Source organism: Terrapene carolina, unplaced genomic scaffold, assembly GCF_002925995.2.
Source record: "Terrapene carolina triunguis isolate 2854851 unplaced genomic scaffold, T_m_triunguis-2.0 Scaffold93, whole genome shotgun sequence".
In the NCBI taxonomy this organism is placed as follows: domain Eukaryota; kingdom Metazoa; phylum Chordata; order Testudines; family Emydidae; genus Terrapene; species Terrapene triunguis.
Window position 1 is genome coordinate 12512981 of NW_020664444.1, and position 23420 is coordinate 12536400.

The following is a 23420-nucleotide window of genomic DNA, read 5'->3' on the forward strand; positions in this document are numbered from 1 at the left end:
GCGTGGGGCACAGGTCACTTGCTGGAGGATTCTCTGCACCTTGAAGTCTTTAAACCATGATTCAGTAGCTCAGACATAGGTTAGGGGTTTATTACAGGAGTGGGTGGGTGAGATTCTGTGGGCTGCGTTGTGCAGGAGGTCAGACTAGACAATCATAATGGTCCCTTCTGACCTTAAAGTCTATGAGTCTGAGTCTAAAACTGTGAAGTAAATATAAAAGTAACATCTCCGTATACAGAAAAATTGGCATTGGTAATAGTGTTCTATAACTTTGCTGAAATTAACAAAGTGTAAATCTGTAGAAAATATAAAGTAGGATGTTTATCTTTCTGATATAATTGAAATGTATAAGCAGAGTACGTAGTTTATTTTTGGATGTAGATTGTTCTCTTCTTCCCCAAATTCTCCCCCCCCCCATCTTTTTCCTGACAAACACTACTTTTACCTTCTTTTTTTAAAAAAACCCTTAGGTGACATTCTTTCCCTTTGGACCCACTCCCCACCCTTTCCCCAACCCCAGGCAGTCTCTGGTGATTTCCCCCAGTTACTAACCATGATTGTGATCTGAGTTGGAGTGGGTAGCTGTTTTCCATGCCTCTTGGAAGTATTGAAAGCCTCTAATAGTGTGTATTTTATGGACCAGCTTTTTCCAGAATTATTGGCAAGCGAATGCATTTCTCTTATTAGCAATTTTAAAAAATTGAATCTGTTCTCAAATGGAGACCATCTGGATCACTGGTAAATTATCTTTGTAAAAACTTCATTTTTGTTCAATTGTGTTACAAAAAACTGGGTTTAGTATCCCAGATTTTAAAACTTCAAGAAAAAAGACACAAAACATTAAAACTCTGTAACTAATCATCCATCTTTCACATTGCAATCAGTATAAAAATAGAATAAGAAATTAAAAAACTAAACCAAACCACTGTGCAAAGAAACAGCAGTGCTTTCTGGAAATCCCAATTGAGCCTGGCAGCCTTTGCTGGATACATCAGTCTCATTTCTCAGACATGTCCCAGGTATGTGGACATGCATCCACATAAAACCCACCAATACCATTGGCATTAATTGGCCCTATCGTTGGCCAATCAGTGCCTAAAACTAAGGAATCAAGGCTAAAACCTATCCTTTCACCCCAAGAAGTGATCGTTGCAGGTCAGGTTTAGTTTTATTGGTGGGACATTGTGGGGAAATCTTTGTTGTTAGTGTCTGAGGTGTATATGTTCTGTGACTATATAGAGGGCTTCAGGGCTCATCCTTGCTACCTTGTTAGCTTGTGGTGTAACTCAAGTTTTGCCTCCAACACAACTCATGCCCAGATTTAAAAATCTCTAAACTAAATTAAGTGGTACTTTTGATCTAGCTATTCCATCAATTGGTGTGATCTGAAGTTCCAGTGCTGCTGACTTTAGCAATGCAACAGGGGATGCAGCATCTTGAATCAGTCAACTGTTAATCCAATCACTTTGTGCTTTGGTCCAGTGGTGTTTTGCATGTGATCACTCTCACTTGAGCTAGGCTAGTTTGAGTTGAGTAACTCACATGTACTAATTTGAGCTAAATGTTGCAGTGAAGGCAAGTCCTTAGTCTCTAGAGCTGCCATTCCAATGTATTTCATCAGCGCTAAAATTCACACCCAACTTCCCCAGCAATCAGCAGCCTAGATCTCTTGCATTACAATGAAAGACACAGGCTTTTTCCAGAGCAAACTGGGTGCCTAGGAGCATATGTACACATTTCACATAATATTCACCCTTGGCTTTTTTTAACTAATGCCATTGGTTAATTTATGGTGATATGGCCAGAAATAAATGTGGACTCTTTCTCAGCAAATTAGGTGAGCCTGGCAGGAGAAAGGGTGGTTAACAGAGCTATTGCTGGTAAGGGAAGGAAAGTGCACACTAGTCTTTTGGTAAATAGCCTTTACCCCACACCTGTTAGTGATAACTTTAAAAACCATAACCATATAAACCTTAGCCGAAGTTTCTTCACCCCCCCTTGGCTGTTCCTTCTGTCCTAGTTCTTTCTTGCCCAAAGAGACACTCCCACCCCCTTATATCCTGTTTGGAACTAAATGGACCTTCCTGCTATCATGTCCCAGCAGTGATTACCCTGAATCTTAAGGGAAGCTTTGAGCACCTGATCCTAGGATGACATCTATATTCCAATAAGGGGTTTTAGTCCACCACCCTATTACATACCTTCCAGCCCCTCCCTGGTATGCTCACCTTCATTTTCTCCTGTTCAACCTATGCGGGACCCAATTCCCAGTCTCATGTTGCTGCCACTAAACCTAGTCGCCTCACTGCCTATGGTGTTTTCCTTGTCATGACCATTATCAAGGGCCCAGGACATGCCCTGGATTCCAGGGAAATGCTTTAGTCTCCCCACCTGACAAGAAGGCCATGGTGATGAGGGGGATAGAGTCAATTCATATGACTCCCAAATAGGGAAACAAAAGTCATGGGCTCTGTCCAGGAATCCCATGCTGACACAAGTGATCTAATAGGTTCTGCTGCCTGTAGTATCTCATTCTTGACTAAGATCTCCTAATTTATGTTTGGTCGCTCCCAAGTCTCTTAGGTCTTCTACTGTCCCCCTTCTAGTTGTATTGGCACTCTGTTCCTGTCAGAAGGCCGGTCCTTATGGCTTTAGTGAGACCCCATAGGTCCATGTAGTCACGCTCCAGAAACAGCAGGACTTTTTATATGTGTAAGTTGGCCACCCTGGAAATGGACAGTAGGTCAAATGTGTTGGATTTTTACTGATTCTGGGCAAGCATCTTTTTTGGTTGCTCCCTTGTTCTTCTATGTGGAAGTTCTACTGTCTGTCCAGCTGGATGTCCTCCTTTATTTTAGGACATGGCTGTGATTATCTCTAGTGGCTTAACCGCCAGTTAGTCCTCTTTGTGTGCCTGTACCAGGGTGCACTGACACCAGCTGTCCAAACAAGCCTTCACCCTCTCAGGCAGACTTTGCAGCACTGCTCCACTGTTATAAAATCCATCTGTTCCCTTACCATCTGGGTATTATGCCTGAGTCAATGAGTTCCCAAGCCATCAAATATTGAGCAAAGGTATGTGGCTGCACCCCTGACAGAAAGAGCTCACTTCAAAATCTCTGCTGGTAAGTCTCCTATGAGACCTCCCAGTCAGTCCAAAATAAGTCCCGATAGCCTTGTAACCTATGGCCACATGCTTGTCCAAAGCCTCGTATGAAGTTTGCACTGTCGTGTCAAAAAAAGGGGGGGCGGAGGAGAGGAGGTTAAATGTATAGTTCCTGACTCCTTGTCCCACTGAACTGCAGTAACTACCCACTCAGAAGAAACCAGGTAAGCCTCATTTGCATCTGAAACTGGTAGTTATTGGACTTCAGCCTGTGCTGATGCTGCAAGGGGACTTTCTGAACTGGCTGATGGTGTAGTTGCTGTTCTACCATTCATATAGAATTTCTTCCATTTTTCCTCTTTGTGCAGTGGGTCTTAGGGAATCCCACCTCTAGTACCAAATGTTAGTCCCTACCCTGTCGTCAGCAGAGTATACAGAACCCGCATTAGAATCCAAACTCTCCCCTTCTTGGGGTCTACCTTTATTTATAATTGTTTTTGTTTTTTGTTTTTGTTTTTTTAAAAAACCTCATCCTAAGATTCCCTCTTCCTAGCGGCTTCACCTCCAGGGCCTTCAATACCCTAGGTCTTTATTTCCCTCTTGCTCAAAGAGACACTCTCACCTCCTTTATAATCTGGATGGAGCTAAATGGATCCATCTTCCCACAAGCCTCATCACTAATTATCCTCAGTCTTAATGCTGAGTTTATAGCACCTTGAGCATTTCTGTGCTTGTGCATTGAAGTCATCAACAAAAAATCCTGCATTCCTATACACGGGCTTAATTTGCCATCCTGTTTCTCTGTCCTAATTCTGTGACTCATGAGGGTCCTGAAGTCTTCCCTTCGGTCCAGAGTTGCCTTGTATTTGAGACACTTTAACTTGTCCACTTCTCCAAAGGCTATCGTGGATAAATAGACAATCTTGGAGCTCTCCTCCTCTCTCTCAAAAGACTGCTATGTCCACAAGGGGAATGAAGGCAAAAAATCTCCTGATGCGCTCCAAGAGGGAGGGTGGATGGAGGGGAGAGAATGTTCTCAGGTTAGCACTGTGTTTTTTTAAATTATGGAATAATCTACAATATATCACAGTTCTGCCAATATCACAATTTCAAGACTTTTTTCACTCTTGGGGCATATTTTACTGCTATGGCCCTTCGAATTAGCCATTATTTGTGTAATACATAACTATTGTCCATCTCTAGTACACTAAATTCCAGTTGCATGGAAATACAGTTGTGAAAACAGAATGTCATTCCCTCCTGATTTTGTCTTTGGTAAAGATGCTTTTGCTGTGCTTTTGTTTATTTCCGTGCTCGTGCATTGAAGTCATCAAGAAAGCATGCTGTTCTGGCATCAGTATGTGTTAGACTTTTTGTTTTGGTTTAGAGAAATTCCAACATAAACCAGTTCCTTTCATTTTAAAAACCTTGACGGTAGATCCCAAACAACATTTTTCTTCAGATATTTGTAAGGTAGGTCTAGTCTTGGGCCAAAACCGATGGACAGTTCTTGATAAAACAAGTGAAAATGTTTCAATACTTTGCATGGGGAGGGAAGTCAGTGAGACCCATTTTCACCATGTATATCTGTTACTGGTATTTCAGGATGATTGTTGGTAGTATCTTTTCTGCAAACTTTTGTGAGATTCATTAGGATTTTCAGTATTCCAGCCTGGCATGGTTTATGAAGACAAAGTATGAATATCAAACTAATGCAGTTCTCACTAAACAACACTATCTCTGCAATATTCATCATTAGCTCGTTCTTGGGGGTTCCAATGCTTTTGTGTATCTTTAATGTGGTCCTGGAGAGAATCATACTGTTGTAAAACAGACGGCATACAAACATTGTTACGGTTATAGTCAGCACAGCCAGATAAGCCTGAATATTCTCTCTCTGGGTTGGAGCTTCTGGTTGTGCTTCTTTAACAAAAAATAGAATAAAACAGAGTATCTGGAAAAACAATGGAATTCCAAACCCAAAGCTGAATTTAATAATCTCATATTCAGGCCATGCGAATAATGGGTCTAACTGGCAGTCTGTTTCTTTGTGGTAGTTATCTGTGCCTAGCAATGCCACCACTACCAGTGATATGCAGAAGGCACATGTTAGTACAAATCCAACACATAACATTGGACTTTGAGTTGCTTTGGTCATCAAAACAGTCCTTGGTGGGAATCTATTGAATAAAAAAGCAAGAAGCATCAAAATCAGAAGATACTGAGAACTGAAATAACTCACATTGAAAAAAAACGACAGAGCTCCACACCCTAACTGGGTTGCCATTAAATAGTCAGGTCTAGTTATGACAGTAAATGAAAAAAATATCATTACAATATTGCTGATGGTGAAATAAAAAAGAAATATGTCTAATTTTTCCAAGCCACTATGCCGCAAATAGTTCTTTATGAAGATGGTCAGGATAAATATGCCGGCTATTAAACCTGTTGGTACAAAGAAGGCAATGTAACAGTGCATAAATCTTGATATGACATTTTGAGAAACGATGAGGTCTTCTATTCTGATAGATGGGTCGAAGCTATGGCTTGGATATCTTATCCATGTCATGTTGTGAGAAATCATCCTTCTGTGTAAAGCTATTTCCTCTTTTATGAAGATTGAAACCGCAACCTAAAATGAAAGTAAAACACATCTTTAAAAATACAGTTTAAATGGTCCCTCATTCACATGTTTTTAGATTATTTATAGGCAGAAATTCCTGAGCTCTTGTTCTTCAAACCTATTTTTTCAATATAAGGTAGTCACCTTTTTATATTTTATAAACATTACAAATTTTCATGTTAGTAATTTCCAGGTAGCTTTTGTAGTTTAATATTTGTAGCAAGACAAATCCTCACTGCTCTACTCTTATCTATGCTCTCCTGTCCCCTTTACTTTCCCTCCTCCCTGTTAGTCTTTGCAGATATGAAACTACTGCAGTTCTGCTTTGCAGAGGATGGGAAGGATTCAGTGATACTACACTCCTGTATGCCTTAGAGCAGGGATCTGTAGGGTGCTAGAGAAGGTGTTAGATCTGTTGCTGTGTGGCGCCAATCTTCCTCACCATCTTGCCAAAAGGTGATGCATACCATATGCAAGGCAACTGCAGCCTGTAGGATAGATGTGTAGTCACAAGTGGCTTCATTACAGTGCTGTGGTCAAGATGAGGTTTCCATGTCTCTTGGCCCCTGCTGACCGCCTTGGAGCACAGTCTGTTGTACTCAGGCTGTGTGCTGGGAGATGCAAAGATATACAAAACATGGAGGAAAAAACTATATCATTTCCTTTGTTTTTAAGTTTTAGATTTCTTCTGTAAAGATTAGCTTTTTTCATGATTGCAGTCCATGCTGAGGAGGCCATTTAAAATTAAGGGGAATTACTGTTTGAGAACTACTCAGAAAGAAATGTCCTTTCATAGTATTAGATCTTCATCCATTAATAATATGGTCATTTTATTTTAAATACTACAGAGGCCTAGATCTTGTTATGCTAAAGACTGGCAAAATTTAATTTCTCTCCCTTAAATTTTAGATTATGTTCACAGATACATTATGCTCTTATTTGTCAAGTTTCAGCCAGGAACATGTGTTTTACAGTTGTTATAAATTCCTAAAGATAGGGGTTTTTAGAGATAATGCTGACATGCTGTTAACTGTAATGGGTCTATCTCATGTTGCTCTAATAATTCTGCTACCATGCAAATTTTTCTTTTAAGCAAATAGGAGACTGTGTAGGAAAATAGTTTTGTTCAAGAGAAACTGAATGCAATAAATATGGATATATAAATTTTATAGACCACCTAAAAGCATGATTAATTCACTGTCAAAAAGGTAGTTTCTATGCACTTTGTACTGGTAAGTCAGCTGCTTTGCAAAATATGGACTTGTTTCTCATTGGGTAGGTAATTTAGTTGCAAAGGGTGAATATATAATTTTGAAACAGCTCCTTGCTGTAGATAATGAACTCAAATATTTTATTGTTTGTAATTAGCAAGTTTTAAACTTCCACTGAATCAAGTATGGTGCTAGTGCTGAAAAATGGTTTAGCATATCTACAGTTTAAAAATATTGCATGCTATTTTCTGAGCTTTTTTCTTCCACTTTCTTGGCATACAAGCATTTTAATTTTGCACTAAGTAATAGTTTTAATGTAAGTTTCTTCACTTGATTCAATTGTATGTAAAGCTGATCTGTTCAAGCAGTGTCTGTAGACAATGAATCAGAAAGTGATATGACAGCACACTGGGGTTTTTCCCTTATCTGAAGGTTCCATAGAGCCCATGTTAATGACTGGAATAATGTACCTCCAACTGTACATAAGGCTTTTTTACACGAAGGGATCTGGTGACATAAACTCTTAATATGAAGGCATTTTTTAATTGACAGACCCCCATAAAAAATTATAACCTTAACTTATGTATATTACGGAGGTAGATTTTTATTAATGTTCTTTATAGATAAAGCAAATCCTCCTAATTCTGTCTGTCATCTTTTTTCTTTTCTTTCCCCACCTCCTCACATTTCTGATACTTCTAATCATGCCCCAATTAGTCTGAGTTTTAATATTATTTCTATTCCAAAAGGTGTGTGTGTGTGTGTATATGTGTGTATATAAAAATAATCTTACGACATAGAAATGATTGATTCTTTAGTGGTATTTGTTCCCTTAAAGGCAGTACTTGTTCTCTCCTAGACTGTTTTGCTGTTGGGAGTTCTCATTGTATGACTAGGAAAAGTACCACTGCAGGAATAGTTTCTGCAAACAGAAGATCTCTGTGTTACAGATGAATAGGCAGTGGGAGAAGAGCCTGCTGGGCTAAGAGGACACCTATATCACATCATCTTGCATGCTCCAAGTTTTCAACTCCAGAGCACAAGCTACAGGAAGAAGCGGATGGACAAAAGATCTTAGGTAACATTATCAAAAGCACTTAAGTGATGTAGAAACCTAAGTCCCCTTTTAAAAAGTGATTTTCAGTGGAACGTAGGCTCCTAACTCACTTAAGTGCTTTTGAAATTTTTACCTAAGATCTTGGTCCTAGTGGGGGATGGAAAAGGACATACAGAGGACAGTGAAACTGGAGGCAGGGGAAAGTCAGGAGAGATTGGAAGTTGTTTAGGGTACATAGCAGAATGGAAATGCGTACTATATTAAGTTAGCCATTTACGAGAAATTAAAACATTGAATTACTAGTTAACAGGACCATTTTGAAGTTAGTTGTTGAGTGGAGAGGAACTTGAGAAAATTGGAATGAAAATCTTTTCAAAGATGACCCTGAAGAGAAAATACAGTTGGGTTGGTCATAAAAGACAAAAGGGTTAAATAAAATCTCTACTTCAGCAAATGTTTGTGCTAACTGATTTCTAAATATGCACCACTGAGAAGAGTGTAAAAAGTGTATAAAAAGTAGTGTTCTACTTTGCACAGTGACAATTAGGGCATGTCTACACTGCAATATTAAGTCGACCTCTGTTAGGTTGACTTATAACCGACATGTTAATTACTGCAGTGGCTGATGTCCACCCTTCTGTCGGTGGTGTGCGTCCTCACTAGGAGTGTTTCCACTGTCTGAAGATGGGGAGAATGTGGGGCTGAGAGCCAGGGATCTCAACTCTGCTCAGCTCCACTCCAGGAGCCCAGCTGCCCCCTGGGCTTCTCACCTCCCCACTTCCACATGTGAAATTGACAAGACAATCAACAGCCAATGTGAAGAACATAGTGTCTATACAGACACTGCATTGCTCTAACTACACCGACATAAGCCCTACGCTTCTCGTGGAAGTGGAGTTGTTATGTTGGTGTAGTAGGGCACTTACATCAGCAGGAGCAAGGCTGTAGTGTAGACACTAACTGCCTTATGTAGTGTAGACACTACGCTGCCTTATATCAACCTAACTCTGTAGCGTAGACCAAGCCTTAGAAAGGCCAAAGCACAAAATGAGATTAAACTAGAAATAAATAGGATGAAATTCAATAAGGATAAATGCAAAGTACTCCACTTAGGAAGAGACAATCAATTGCACACATACAAAATGGGAAAAGACTGCCTAGGAAGGAGTACTGAGGAAACGGATCTGTGAGTTATAGTGGATCACAAGCTAAATATGAGTCAACAGTGTAACACTGTTGCGGAAGGAAAAGGGGGAAAAAAAAGCAAACATCATTCTGGGATGTATTAGCAGAAGTGTTGTAAGCAAGACACAAGGAGTAATTCTTCCACTCTACTCTGCACTGATAAGGCCTCAACTGGAGTATTGTGTCCAGTTCTGGGCACCACATTTCAGGAAAGATGTGGATAAACTGGAGAAAATCCAGCAGAGAGCAACGAAAATGAATAAAGGTCTAGAAAACACGACCTGTGGGGAAAGATTAAAAAAAAATTGGTTTATTTAGTCTGGAGAAGAGAAGACTGAGGGGCGGACATGATAAGTTTTCAAGTACATAAAAGGTTGTTACAAGGAGGATGGTGAAAAATTGTTCTCCTTAACCTCTGAGGATAGGACAAGAAGCAATTGGCTTAAACTGCAGCAAGGGAGACTTAGGTTGGACATTAGGAAAAACTTCCTAACTGTCAGGGTAGTTAAGCATTGGAACAGATTGCCTAGGCAGGTTGTGGAATCTCCATCATTGGAGGTTGTTAAGAACAGCTTAAATAGACACCCGTCAGGAATGGTATAGTTATTATATAGTCCTGCCTTGATTGCAAGGGACTGGGGTAGATGACACTTGTATGGTTCTATCTATAAATGGCAACTTCTTACTCAATAGATGTGCTTCCTAGGTGTATCCAGAGCTATACATTCTTTCCTTCCAAATTTTGGACTATCTGAAAGCATTTATTTTAAAACAGCACTGGTCAGGCTGGATGTCCTCAAACTAGATCTTTCAAACTTTATTTTGAGTGGTGGAGATGACAAGTTCAGGGTTCATGTGAATTTCAGTTCCCTGCTCAAAAGAAAGAAGCAGACAGTCTTGGATTGTCAGCACAATTTTGGTAACAAAGTTTAACTTCCATTTCCTGTGCAGCAGGAGAACAAAGTTCATGTGTTAGCAGTGACTTCTTGTAGTTCCTCATGGGAGACTGTAAAGCATAAAAAAAAACAAAAAAAAAACCCCAAAAACTAAGATAGAGAAAATCCAGAAATTGTTCCTTACAAAATCAGATGGTGCAGTGCTACTCCCTTGGCTCTGCAACTACTTCCTTATGTTGACCTGCAGTCAGGTACAACTTCTCTCAACTGTTAACTGCATGCTAGTTAGTCTGCTGCAGCACAGGGCCTGCCTGACTTGCTGCCTTTGCCCCTGTCTCTCCCTTGCTGCTTTTGTTCCTTTCTTTCTGCCAGGGAACCTCCCCAGTGGCCACGAAATACTAGTTTCCCCAATCCTTCTCCCCTTGAACATACCGAAGAAAACCCATGAATGAAGGAAGGGGTCAAAGTAGGTCAAATTTTGGGCCTTCAAATAGGATGATATTTTTCTGTAAACACTGCTATCCTGGTATGGTAGCGCTTTAGGAATATGAATGAAAGACCTCGTCCACACTACAAAGTTAGGTCGATGTAAGTCACCTTGCGTCAGCCTAGTTGTGCATGTGTCTATGCTCTAATTTGTCTGCTGCCGATGTAAGTGCTCCATTACAGCTACGCAGTAGCACCATCTCCCTGGGTGGCAATGAGCCATGGTCAACGTCCTGTGGTTGATGCATTGTGATTATAGACACTACATGGCCTATATTGACTGTAACAATCCTCCAGCAACTGTCCCACAATGCCTGACACTAACTGCTCTGGTTACAATTGTGAGCTCCACTGCCCAGGGGTCACTGAGACTGGAAGCCACCCTCTCTCACTTTATAAATCCTTTGTATTGTTGAAATGCCATTTCCTGATTGTGCAGCTTGGCAAGCACACCTATCAATTCTCCCTTGTGTGCAGCTGCTCAACCGACCATGACAGCTATACGATCCAGTTGTGCTCCTGCTTGAAGTAGACAGCAGGTATTGGGCCTGTGAAAAGAAGAGGCTCAGCAAACCCAGCTATGGAGTAGTCATGAAAATGGGGAAATCTATGAGCAGATTGCCTGGGGGATGCAGGCAAAGGGTTGTGACAGGAAGCAGCAGCAGTGCCATGTGAAAGCAAAGGAACTGCTGCAGCCATACCAGAAGGCCAATTGTTGATCTGGTGCTGAGCCGCAGACCCGCCGCTTTTACAACTGAGATGCATGCCATACTTGGCAGAGACCCCACCAGCACCCCACAGAGCATAGTGCACATCTGCGTGGAGGCTGTGAGACACCTGTCGTGAACAATTGGGAGGAGGAGGAACAGGAGGAGAAGGATGGGGGTCATGCGACAGGGGTGTCCAGCTTTGCCACCAGTGAGGATTTATTTAAGACTTCACTGCAGTCTAGTCAGTCCTGGGAGCTGAGCACGATGCAGGGGATGGAACCTCGGGTAAGTGTGTGAATGCATTCCCCAGTACAATATTTAAATATACAGATGGTGCCCGACCCCAGTGTAGCAGGACACATGTAGTGACTTTTCATTAATTTACTCATACTAGAAGATACAACAGACAGAAGTAGAGTTATCTGCTTTCTTTCTGCTGTAGAGTTAGTTGGGGAGGGGCATGCAGAGCACTTTGTTTATGTGCACAGGGATGTCCCTTGAATCCTCCTTAGAAACTTTCGTGGAGGTACCCTGCAATCGTCTCCCAAAGTTTTCTAGAGCTGCCAGTCTTATTTCTTCCCCCACGGTAGGACACTTTCCCACACGAGTCTGCAATGGTTTTAGTATTACTCCTGGGGAAATTCTGCGCAACCGCAATGCAGCAGAAAAATACTCTCCCCGTACCCCAAAAGATTTCCTTTGTTTCCTTGCAGAAAATGGTTTCTGTGGGGAAGCAAAGAGAAGCTGCACCAGTACTCACTCACCCCTCCCTGGCAGCTCAGATGCGTCTGGGCAGCTGGGGGGCAAGGGAGAGGTAAATCACGGGGGGGGGGTTGGGGATGCCCTGGCTGCCCAGGGACATTAGTCCCAACTGGTGGGGGTGGGGGGAGGGAAGGATAGAGATGGTGTTCCCCCTCCACCTTCCCTGCATGGAGAAGCCAGGGCTGGGTCAGATAAATCCCCAGAAACTTCCCCTGGCTGCAGGAAGCTCTGCACCACGGGGGTGGGATGGGAGGGGTGAGGCTCAGGGTGGGGGGTGTTCCAGGTCGAGGGGGTGGGTGCAGGGGGTTCCAGATGCACAAGGGTTGGGTGGACAGGGGGAGCAGCTCCCTGTACAGTGACCCCCCCCCGCAACTGCAACCCCTGCCCCCGCATCAGGAGCCCCCAACACCCAGACCCCCACCCCACTGATCCCCAACCAGCTGCACCCTGACCCCGTATCCCTCCAAGGGGCAATCCCTCAGCCCCCCTCCCCGAGCCCATTCTACCAGACCACATTACTGTGGCTGACTGTTACATTGCTCTTTCAAGACCTCCCTCAGCTGCATAGCTCTGCATTGAGCTCTTCTAATAGCACTTGTGTTAAACCTAGCAGACAGCTGCTCCACCTCTGCCCTCCACCCCAGTGGCAGCTTTTCTTCCTTTGCCTCACAGGTATTATGCAGGACACAGCAGGCAGTTATAATCATTGGGGTATTTTTCTCACTAAGATCTAATCTTGTGAGTAAACACCGCCAGCGTCCATTCAGTCTAACAAAATCATATTCAGCTGTCATTCTGCACTTGCTGAGCCGGTAGTTAAATCTTTCTTTGGTCCTGTTGAGGTGGCTGTTGTACAGCTTCATGAGTCTGGGGAGCAAGGGATGGTCTGTGTTCCCCAGGATCACTGTTTGCATTTCAAAATTCCCAATGGTAATCTGCTGGTCAGGAAAGAATGTTCCTCCTTGCAGCTTTCCGAACAGTTCTGTGTTCTTAAAGATTACTCCTGGGGGAATTCCTTACCACTGTATGCACGCAGAATTCATGTCCCACACAGATTTCTTTGCTTCCTTGCAGAAAAATGAGGAAGCAATGAAATCTGCAGGGGACACACGCTCCTTCCCCAGCAGCCCAGGTGCGTCTGTTCAAGCACCCAGAGTAGCTGGCGGAGACGTAAATCAGCACGGTGGGGGGAGGGGGCATGCATACATGGGGAGATGTCAGTTGCTGCCGGGGGTGGGGTGGGTGTGCATGCATACGAGCAAGAAAGACTCCCTCTCAACTGGCTAATGCTTTGGGTTGTTTGGAAGTAGGCATGATGCAGGCTCTGTCACCTCAGGCGGAGCAGAAAATGTAGCAGCCTGCCTGCATAGTTGTTAATGTTGCATCTGAAGAAGTGAGGTTTTTTTTACCCACGAAAGCTTATGCCCAAATAAATCTGTTAGTCTTTAAGGTGTCACCGGACTCCTTAATGTTCCTATTATTAGTGCATTGTTCCCATTCTTAGTCAATTCCCCAAGGAGCACAAAACGCATGTAAAAGTTTTAAGGCTCCTTTACATCGCCAGAGTGGTGTAAACAAGCCTTACTGTAAATGACAATAAGGGAATCCTCAGATAGGAAAATCTATGCGCTTTCTCACTTTTGTCCTGTGCCACAGTGGTATAGTGGGGTTAGATTACAGCTCAGGATCTATTTTAATTACCCATTTAAAAAAAAAAAAGACTTTGAAAGCAAATAAAACATTTATCAAGCAGTCAATAAAATGTCAGGACAGTCAGAACCAAGCACTTCCCAAAGTAGCCAGCCATGCCCAGATGTAGTTACTAAAGGGCAAAGGGATATTTGCTCTTTTGCACAATGTGAACCGTCTTCACATCATGCATCAAAAACAGCTACAGCAGCTTCTCGTGCTCAAGAATTTCCTACAAAACTGCATGTGGATGGGGACAAATTATTTTGCACATCCTGCAATGTTGTTCTCAATCATGACCGATGGTCTGTAATTGTGGATCATTTTGCATCAAAAAATCACAAACTGAAGGAAGGTGCGGCTCAAGAGGAAGGCAGAAACAAACACCTGAAAATCATTACAAGTACACTGAAAAACAAAACACAGGCGGAGAAAGAATGTGTGGAGGTGAGTGGAAATATGAGAAAATGTTATAATACAGAAAAATAAGATAAGTAGCTTAGAAGAGCTATAGCGATAGAGTCTCTTTGCTTGCTCTGAGCTCTTGAAGAGAGAGCTTGTTTTTAAACTTTTTTTTTTAAAGTGATGACTATGGTCAGTTTTCTGTTGATACATTCTACACTATGGAACTTTTGCACTTTTACGTGATGTTTTACAGTTAATTGTAATTTAATCATGCATTTTTGTGATTGAGTGCGAGTCTCCTTGGATATAGAGGCATAAACCAAATAACTAAATATTTGTGTGTGTGTGTGTGTGTGTGTGTGTGTAATCGTGATCATTTACTATAAATCTAAATTAAAATCTAGAAATTCAGAACTAAATATAATATGAATACATGTATTAATATAAGATGAAAGATGTTATGTGGATAGTAAACATTTGTGCTCACTCAAGATTTATCTAACTTTTACTTTCAGATTTGTACAGCATGGGCGAAGACACTAGCAGATGCCAACATCCCCTTGTCAAAGATAGATCACCCCCTTGTGAGAGAATTTCTTGACAGCAGGTCTGGAATGGTGGTGCCATTCCTGGTAGGACACAACTGACTGAGACATACTTACCTGATGTGTACCTCAAAGAAAAGGAAAACTTAAAACTGAAGCTTAAAGACAAGAAAATCACTGTTATCTTTGATGCATGTTGTGATGATGAGACAAGATCAGTTAATTAGAACCTGATTGCAGTGGGCATGTTAACTTTTTTGTTAAGTTTTTCACTGTACGATTTGATCCTTTCTGACAGAAGGAAAGTGAGAAAAACTTGAAGGCTCTTTGTTTTCTGTACTGTAATTTAAATGAAAATACTGAATTTATACTGAAATGCAGGACGATTAGCAAAAATTTAAGACTTTCATGTGTGAAAGTCTGAGCAATTTAAAATGACATTCTACTTTATTTTGCTGTTTGGTGTTCTGTAATGTAATTTAAATGATAACCCAGGATTATAACTGGAATGCAGGGTATTGGTTACCAACTATTTGTAACTTAACTTTCATGTATTTAGGAAATGCTGAATAGTTGTGATTTTTTTCTGTATTGTAGTTTAAATAAATTACCCAAATAATTGAAACTTTCATGATTTATATTGCATTATTTTGACAAATAAAATATGCAGAATTTTTAATTTTTTGGCACAGAATTCCCCAAGGAGTAAAAGATGCCAGTGTCATGCATTTTTCCTGACCAGCTTACACTGATGTCAGCGACACATGCCTTGTGCACAACCATAGAAAAGTAGCCCTTTCTGTTGATGTACTCTGTGGCAAGGTGGGCTGGTGTCAAAACAGGGATATACGTGCCATCTGTTGCCTCACCACTGTTTGGATTTGCAGCAGTGAGGTTCCCATCTGCTATTTCTTGCACATTTCCTAGAGTCACAGTCCTGCATAGCAGGCGACGATTAATTTACCCTGCATGCTTGCATGACAACAGCCCCCAATGTGGATTTTCAAACTCCAAAATGATTTCCCACTGACTAGTAGCAATCCTGCTTTGCAAGCTTCCCAAGTGCCATCACCAGTCTCTTCTCAACTGTTAGCGCAGGTTTCACTCTGGTGTGCCTGTGTTGGAGGCTTGGCAGACAGATCTGGTCATTTGGCCTTTTGCATTCAGAAGCTCTGCAGCTACTGCTCATCATCCCAAACCTACATTACAATGTGATCCTGCCAGTCAGCACTTGTTTCTTTAACCCAGAAGTGGCATTCCACCATCTGCAGCTGCTCTGTGAAGGCCACCAACAGCCTTGAATTGTTTTCGCCTAGGTCAAAGAGCAATCTGTCCTCTACAAAATTGTCACGTCCCCCCTTCCTGTGGTTTTTCCTACTGCTCTGCAAATATCAGAGGCTCATTCATCCTATGTTTTCAATGCTCATGACAGTGCAGAGCTGTGCGGGCTCCATGCTTCTGTCAGAGATGATGGACAGTGAGAAGTGCCACAAAGCTTCTGGGGATTTTAAAAAAAGGCAGGAAAATTGAGATATGGATGGCATTATGAGATGAAGTGAGTTGCATGCTGGGAACTTGACTTCTTGCTCACAGTCACCGTTGTGTGACTCATTTCTGCCCTACCATGCATTGCCAAAAGTTGCCAAAAGACAGTGTGCCAGAAGATGGCAAGCTGCATAGTAGAATACCTACCCATAGTGCACCACACTGTGTATTGACACTAGCATTCCTTGTGAGTATGTGCAGCACCGATACAAGGAACCAAGTATACATGCACATGAGCTATATACTGACTATGGCGGTTTTAAGCCAACTTGTGTCAACAAAGTTTGTAGTTTAGACATGGCCAAAGAGGCTAGACTATGAGGTAATGAATGGAAGCTGGGCACGTGGAGGAGAATGCTCACTTGTTTAAGGAATCATCTTACACAATGACATTGGGAGGCTGAGATAAATGTGAGATGTTCTTTCTATGGTTAAAGAGCTTTTTTACCTTAGCCTCCTGTGATATTTTCATCAGGACCAGTCAACTTTTTGACAACATTGAGCATTTGTAGTTAGTTCTGGCTCTGCAAATGTTTCCATTACTGTTTTCTGAACTCCTTTCAGACTGCTGGCCAAGTAACCTCTCAAGTAACCATGTCCAGCAGTTCCCTTACATGGAATCTCAGTATAGCTTTTTAGCAGGTTACTTTTATGGTAGTATCATTGCTCATGAAAACAAGAAGGTAGCTTTAGATTTCACTGTAAATAATATCGGCCTGCATCAGAGTATTGAAAAACCAATGATAATGCTGATGTATGTTTGAACTTGACCAGGATCTGGGCTTGGTACTGATGTTAGCTCCATCTGTTGACTATAGCCAAGGAAATCATACTTGCATCTAACTCCCCTTTTGAATATCCAAAGCATAAGACCAAGGAGACTATGAGACAAGGAAGATTAGACATAGATCAGCAAACTGCAGAAGTTACAACTTATTGCCTTAATAAATTGCATCCTCTTGATTACTGACTAAGTAGACTTATCCTCTGCTTTTGCGCACAGTGACATTTTAAAGGAGATATTATCAACCTGTATAGGCTTAATTTTTTCACATTTATCAAGATAGATGCCAGAAACAAATTAAAATTACAACTGAGGCCTTGTCTACATTTTTTTTTCTTTTTCTCTTCCTCCATTCCTCCCCCTTTGGTAACCTAAGATGTAAATTTAAACTGGTGTGCATTTAAACTAGTATCACTCCTCATGAGGGTGCTTCTATTACAGTGTACAAGTGTCTTTTTTCAGTTTAGTTTGTCACTTTGTAAGGCGTTTAAGCTAAACTGTAGCAAGGCATTCACACTAGAGTTAAGGGTGTCTGGATTTGGGGTGGAGGGACAGGTTTGTTACACTGCTATAGTTATACTCGTATAGATATATTAGTAAACTGGTAAAACTTTCCTGTGTAGATAAGGCCTAATTGTTTTCTGTTTTAATCCTAACAATGCACCGTCCTAAAAAAAATTCCAGGGAAACTCCCCACATCTCACCAAAACAACAAACTGTTTACAACTTTCCTTTCCTTAATCAATAAACCCCACAGTGCCTGCTTGAACTCATGAACGTGTGGTCCACCCCAGGAGAATAAAAATATAAACACAAGATGCTATTTTTGTGTAGTTAGAGGCTTGTGGTATATCCTTGAATATTTTTAAACTGGAATATTAGGAAGATAAAAATGAGTACTTTAGGTGTCAGTTCTTCTCGTAAATTGCTTCTGGGATCTTCTTTCCTGCTAGTAGTTTAAAAAACATACAAACATCTGCCTTGTCTTTTCATTTTGCTATCTCTTCAGGTGTGTTTTTGAAAAAGGAGAACGTATGCTGTCAGCTGTGAATTCAGACTAAGGTGGGAAAGAGCTCTCCATAAGTGTGGGTTCAGTCCAAAGGACTCACTATCCACACTCGTTTATACAGTTGGAGGGGACAAACTAACATTTAGTGCCATGCTTCTTTCTCTGACAGACACTATTCCAAAATCGATTTTTCCTACTTCAGTTCTATCCTACAAGGCGCACAGAGCTTGGCAGGTGTTGAGCCTCCAAAATGCCAACTGATTTCAAAGAGAGTTGAGGATTTGTAACACCTTACAAGAGGTGCTAAGCAACACCTCACAGGATCGGGTGTTTCAGTGGAGGAGAATGGTCTCTAGTGGTTATAGAACGAGGCCAGACTATTGGGGTCTATTGCCATCTCTGCAGCCGATTCACTGTGTGATGTTGGACAATTGGCTTAGCCTCTATATATTATTTGCTAATAGTTATTACTTCTAGGATGAGCAGAATTTTTAAAGACTGAAACCAATGCTGCTTTGTGAATTCACTGTCAGAGTGCGCTAGTTTACTAGTAAACTGTGATCCTGAGGTTCAAATAAGGCTTCTTTGTTGGATGTATGTGATCCTTTAACCTGCAGTTAGATAATCCTGGTGCCCACATCTCTTTTTATGGTAGTCTGTTATGCAAAGTTTTCAGGCCATTTGGTCAGAAATTTTTTTACTGCAGGAAATCAAATATAGTAAAAATCTTAAATGAATCAAACTGTAGGATAGAATCTCAATGGATAGAAATTCTATGCTTGAATAATAGCAGTAGGAATGTACAACCGACCACCTGATCAGGAGAGTGACAGTGATGGTGAAATGCTAAGGGAGATTAGAGAGGCTACAAAAACAGAAAACTAGATAACTATCCCTGTATTGACTGGTTCATGTCACCTCAGGATGGCATGTACAGAGAAAATTTCTAGTCACCATCAGTGACTGCTACTTAGAGCAACTAGTCCTGGAATCCTCAAGGGGAGCGGCAATGCTTGATTTAGTCCTAAGTGGCACACAGAATCTGGTCCAAGAGGTAAATATAGCTGAACGTCTTGATAATAGCAACCAGAATGTAATTAAATTTAATATCCTTGGGGGCGGGGGGATAACAAAGAAACCTGCCACAGTAGCATTTAAAAATATGAAACTGCAGAACTACTGACTGTGGTAAGTAACCTATCGCTTAAATCAGCCTCTATATCAAATGACTGGAGGATAGCTAATGTAACGTGGCTTTTTAATAAAGGCCCCAGAGGCAATCCTGGCCGGTAAGCCTAACTTCAGTACCAGGTAAATTGATTGAAATTATAGAAAAGAACAAGGTTACCAGACACATAGATGAGCATGATATGTTGGGGAAGAGTCAACATGGCTTTTGTAAAGGGAAATCATACCTTACCAATCTACTAGAATTCTTTGAGTGTGTCAACAAACTTGTGGACAAGGGTGATCCAGTGGATATAGAGTACTTGGACTTTCAGAAAGCCTTTGTCAAGGTCCCTCACCAAAGGCTCTTAAGCAAAGTAAGCAGTCATCAGATAAGAGGGAAGGTTCTCTCATGGATCAGCAAATGGTTAAAAGATAGGAAACAAAGGGTAGTAATAAATGATGATTTTTCACAGTAGAGAGAGTCGTGTCCCCCAGGGGTCTGTATGGGACCAGTACTGTTCAACATATTCATAAATGATCTGGAGAAGGGGGTAAATATTGAGGTCGCAAAGTTTTGCATATGATACAAAATTAGTCAGGATAGTTAAGTCCAAAGCTGACTGCAAAGAGTTACGAAGAGATCTCACAAAACTTGGGCAACAAAATGGCAGATGAAATTCAATGTTGATAAATGCAAAGTAGTGCACATAGGACAACATAATCATAATTATAGACACAAAATGATGGTGTCTAAATTAGCTGTTACCACTCAACAAAGAGATCTTGGAGTCATGGTGGACAGTTCTCTGAAAACATCTGCTTGATGTGCAGTGGCAGTCAAAAAAGCTAACAGAATGTTAAGAACCATTAGGAAAGGGTTAAGAACCATAAGACAGAAAATATCATAATTCCACTATATAAATTCATAGTGCGGCCACATTTGAATATTGCGTGCTGTTCTGATTCCTCTATGTAAAAAAAAAAAAAAAATTAGAATTGGGCAACAAAAGTGATTATGGAACAGTTTGCATGTGAAGAGAGATTAAAAAGAGTGGGACTGTTCATCTTGGAAAAGTGATGGCTAAGGGGGGATATGATAGAGGTCTACAAAATCATTAATGGTGTGGAGAAAGTGAATAAGGAAATGTTATTTACCCCTTCATATAACAAAAGAACCAAGTGTCCATCTAGTCCAGAATCCTGTCTGCCAACAGTGGCCAGTGCCAGGTGATTCAGAAGGAATGAACAGAACAGGGCAATTATTGAGTGATCCATTCCCTGTCATCCAGTCCCAGCTTCTGGCAATCAAAGGCTTAGGGATATCCAGAGCATGGGGTTTCATTCCTGACCATCTTGGTTAATAGCTATCGATGGATCTATCCTCCAGGAACTTATCTAATTCTTTTTTTAAACCAGTTTTACTCTTGGCCTTCACAGCATCCCCTGGCAATGAGTTACACAGGTTGAATGTGCATTGTGTGAAGTAATTCCTTAGGTTTGTTTTAAACCTGCTGCCTATTAAATTCCTTGAGTGAATTGTTGTGTCCCAGTATGGACATTCTTATGTTCTTATGAATCCATGTTGATAGATTGTATGCCCTAATAATATTATCAGCTGGGTTTAAGGAGTTCCACACAAGCTCTGCTAAAATAAGATGAAAATCCTTGCAGATTTTTATAAATCGTTGTTTGCTTCTGATTTGGTGGTTATTGCGTTTAAAGTAAATAGATGTGTGGCTGTGGGGGAGGCAGCAGAATGCTTGAAGGCAATTATTTCACACCCCTTCCGCTCAAAAAAAATCCAGGCAGTCAAGCAGGCTGTAAATTTACTCAAAACACTAGTATATCTATCCAACCACTGTTCGGGTGCTTCTCAATGTGGGAAGACAGTCGCATGCTAGCTCTGCTTGAGTTAGCATGCTGAAAATAGCAGTGTGGCTGCAGGAGAATCAGCAGCAGCTTGGGTTAGCCACCCAAGTACAAACCCACCTGACCCCGTAGGTATGTACTTGGCTGGCTAGCTTGAGCCGTCACCTGTGCCACCGTAGCCATGTTTTTTAGCATGCTAGCTTTCTACCTATGCTGGGAAGCAACCTCCCAACTGCTGTGTAGACATACCCTTAGAGCTTCCACTATGGAAAAAATGAAGGACTTAACATTCCCTTTCAACCACTCTCTGATAAATTCTGGTGTTCCATAAATTTGCTGCTAATCCTTACGTTACTGCAATGGCACGCGGTGTACTGTCATACAGTTGCATAGTTTATGCTCTGCCTGATTATGTTGTATGTCCTTTCTTTATTGGTTTACTGCGAAACTTATCAATCTAGACTCTAAGCGGCTGACAAACAGTATTTAATTTTTCCTCGCAATTCTCCTGTAAGTTACGTAGGTAACGTTATCCCCATTTTGCATCTAGGGAAGTGAGACACCAGACATGACATGGAGCCTGTGGCAGAGCCTGGAATTAATTCCATATCTCATGTAATTTAAGTCCTGTGCCTCAACCACAAAAACATCCTCAATATGTTCTGTTTGTATTAACTTTTTGATATTGTCTTGCTTATTTCTTTTCTACACCTCTTTAGATTATCTCCTTCCTTGCCTTTGTTCTTCTCCATTTCATTATAGTTGCCATTCTCCTGTTGCTCTTCTATTCACTGTTCCTCTGATTCATGTTGTCTCTCCCTTCCCATTCTGTTTATTTTTTTTCTTGGCACTACATTGCTCTAGTCTGATCTGTTATGCTTTGTGTGCTGGCAGTGAAGGTGTACGTGTCAGTCTCCTGTTCTCTGAAGCACAGGCAGACAGCTAATAAATTATCCTTCACTGCCAACAGCTGGAGCTGAGCAATTCAATGTACAGTAATACACAAGAGGCAATGCAGGACTGCAAGAAGTGAAAAGAAAACATTGAGAGAGAGCCTGGACTCTAAAACCAATTTTTTCTTGTGTTTGGTTGCTTAAGCACCCAACACTTGGAACCTTGGCTTAATGGAAACTGGCACTTATTTAAAACCTTCAAAGGGGCATCTCTAAATTTGGGGATGATTTCCTTAGCAACCAGTCTATTTTTGTATCAAAAAATTTAGGAGAGTCTGTCCTGCCTTCTTTTTCCAACCACCAGAAAAATTTCCTTTCATCCAACCAGAAATCTTTGTGCATAAGATTTCTGTGGCTACCAGCTCTCAGCCCATGATGGGCATGTGCAGTTTTAACTCTTGAGAGAAATGCAGATTAGGTTTTCTAAATAAAGTATACCCTGATCAGCCTTCCTACTACTTCTAGGTTCTGCCATGTTAAAAGTTGGGGACAGAATTTATATAAGAGGCTGCTGCTGCTGTACAGTAAGATGGTGAAACACTAAAATACCCTACTGAAATTTTTCTCTCACCTGACAATTTTCTGAGTAGTAGGAATAATTGAAACTTCCACACAAATCTTTCAGGTTTGAAATTATGTGGAATTTTGAATGTTCAAGAAGCCAGATGCTTCAGTTTTAAAAAGTTCATCAGTTTCTGTCTAATTGAAACTTTACACTTTTACTTCTCTGGAATGTAAATGAAGCAGCACTAACTCTCTGCATAGACTTTAATCAGTACCGTTGACGTGTTTCCTGTTATATAAATACGTTATATAAAACGTTTCCTGTTATCACGCAATTTTAGATACATAATTCCCAACCATTAAGAAAGTGGTCTGGATGCTCTCTTAGTCTCTAAATCTGTTTATGTCTAAAATGCAATTTTATAATTAAACATTAGTTTTATGAAAATATTTCCCAAATGAGTGCTATTTTATTGTACTTTGTATGGTCCAAATGATGGAGATGGAAGGAAAAATAAAATGTTTAAATTAAAACTTTATAGTTTGATCCTTTAGTGGTATTTAAAACATTACATATTTAAAGCAAGGTAAAACACTTACCTCTGCAAAGAAATGTTCCAGAGATGCAACTGGCTGAGGCTTTCGCAGTGAATAGTGAGATGAAATATAATTACCGTTAGGAGGAAATAACTCTTTTTAAATACATAGTCTGCTTCCTGCATAAACAAAGTCACTTCTTTGCTGTGTATCAAGCTAAAAAATCACACAGTGACAGACTACAAAAACCTACAGTTCTGCAGGGGAAACAGGAACTTGGTTTTAAGTTATTCAAACTGTATACGTTGCATGTTTAGAAAACCAATGGTTTCATCATGTGACTTTAAAGTTCAAATTGTCCTACGCAGTGACAT

At 40.9% G+C, this 23420-nt stretch overlaps 2 protein-coding genes across 2 annotated transcripts; one reads left to right on the forward strand and one right to left on the reverse strand.

Annotated features, from left to right (window-relative positions):
• Nucleotides 1–577: 577 nt before the first annotated feature.
• On the reverse strand, nucleotides 578–23259 carry LOC112112182. Its single transcript, XM_029911282.1, has 2 exons — nucleotides 23110–23259; nucleotides 578–5738 (listed from the first exon to the last, which is right to left on the reverse strand). Exon 2 carries the CDS (start codon nucleotides 5688–5690, stop codon nucleotides 4665–4667), a length of 1026 nt encoding a protein of 341 aa, XP_029767142.1. The 5' UTR covers nucleotides 5691–5738; nucleotides 23110–23259; the 3' UTR covers nucleotides 578–4664.
• Nucleotides 13798–15139, forward strand: LOC112112183 (CGG triplet repeat-binding protein 1-like). The gene is made up of 2 exons (XM_024207983.3): nucleotides 13798–14172; nucleotides 14646–15139. Exons 1-2 carry the CDS (start codon nucleotides 13798–13800, stop codon nucleotides 14775–14777), a joined length of 507 nt encoding a protein of 168 aa, XP_024063751.2. The 3' UTR covers nucleotides 14778–15139.
• Nucleotides 23260–23420: the final 161 nt, after the last annotated feature.

Excerpts from the sequence above, each read along its gene's own strand:
- LOC112112182 (XM_029911282.1), bottom strand. The coding sequence starts at position 5,690 with ATGATTTCTCACAACATGACATGGATAAGATATCCAAGCCATAGCTTC.
- LOC112112183 (XM_024207983.3), top strand. The coding sequence starts at position 13,798 with ATGTCAGGACAGTCAGAACCAAGCACTTCCCAAAGTAGCCAGCCATGC. Across the intron at positions 14,173-14,645 it reads CGGAGAAAGAATGTGTGGAG|ATTTGTACAGCATGGGCGAA; the intron begins GTGAGTGGAAAT and ends TTTTACTTTCAG.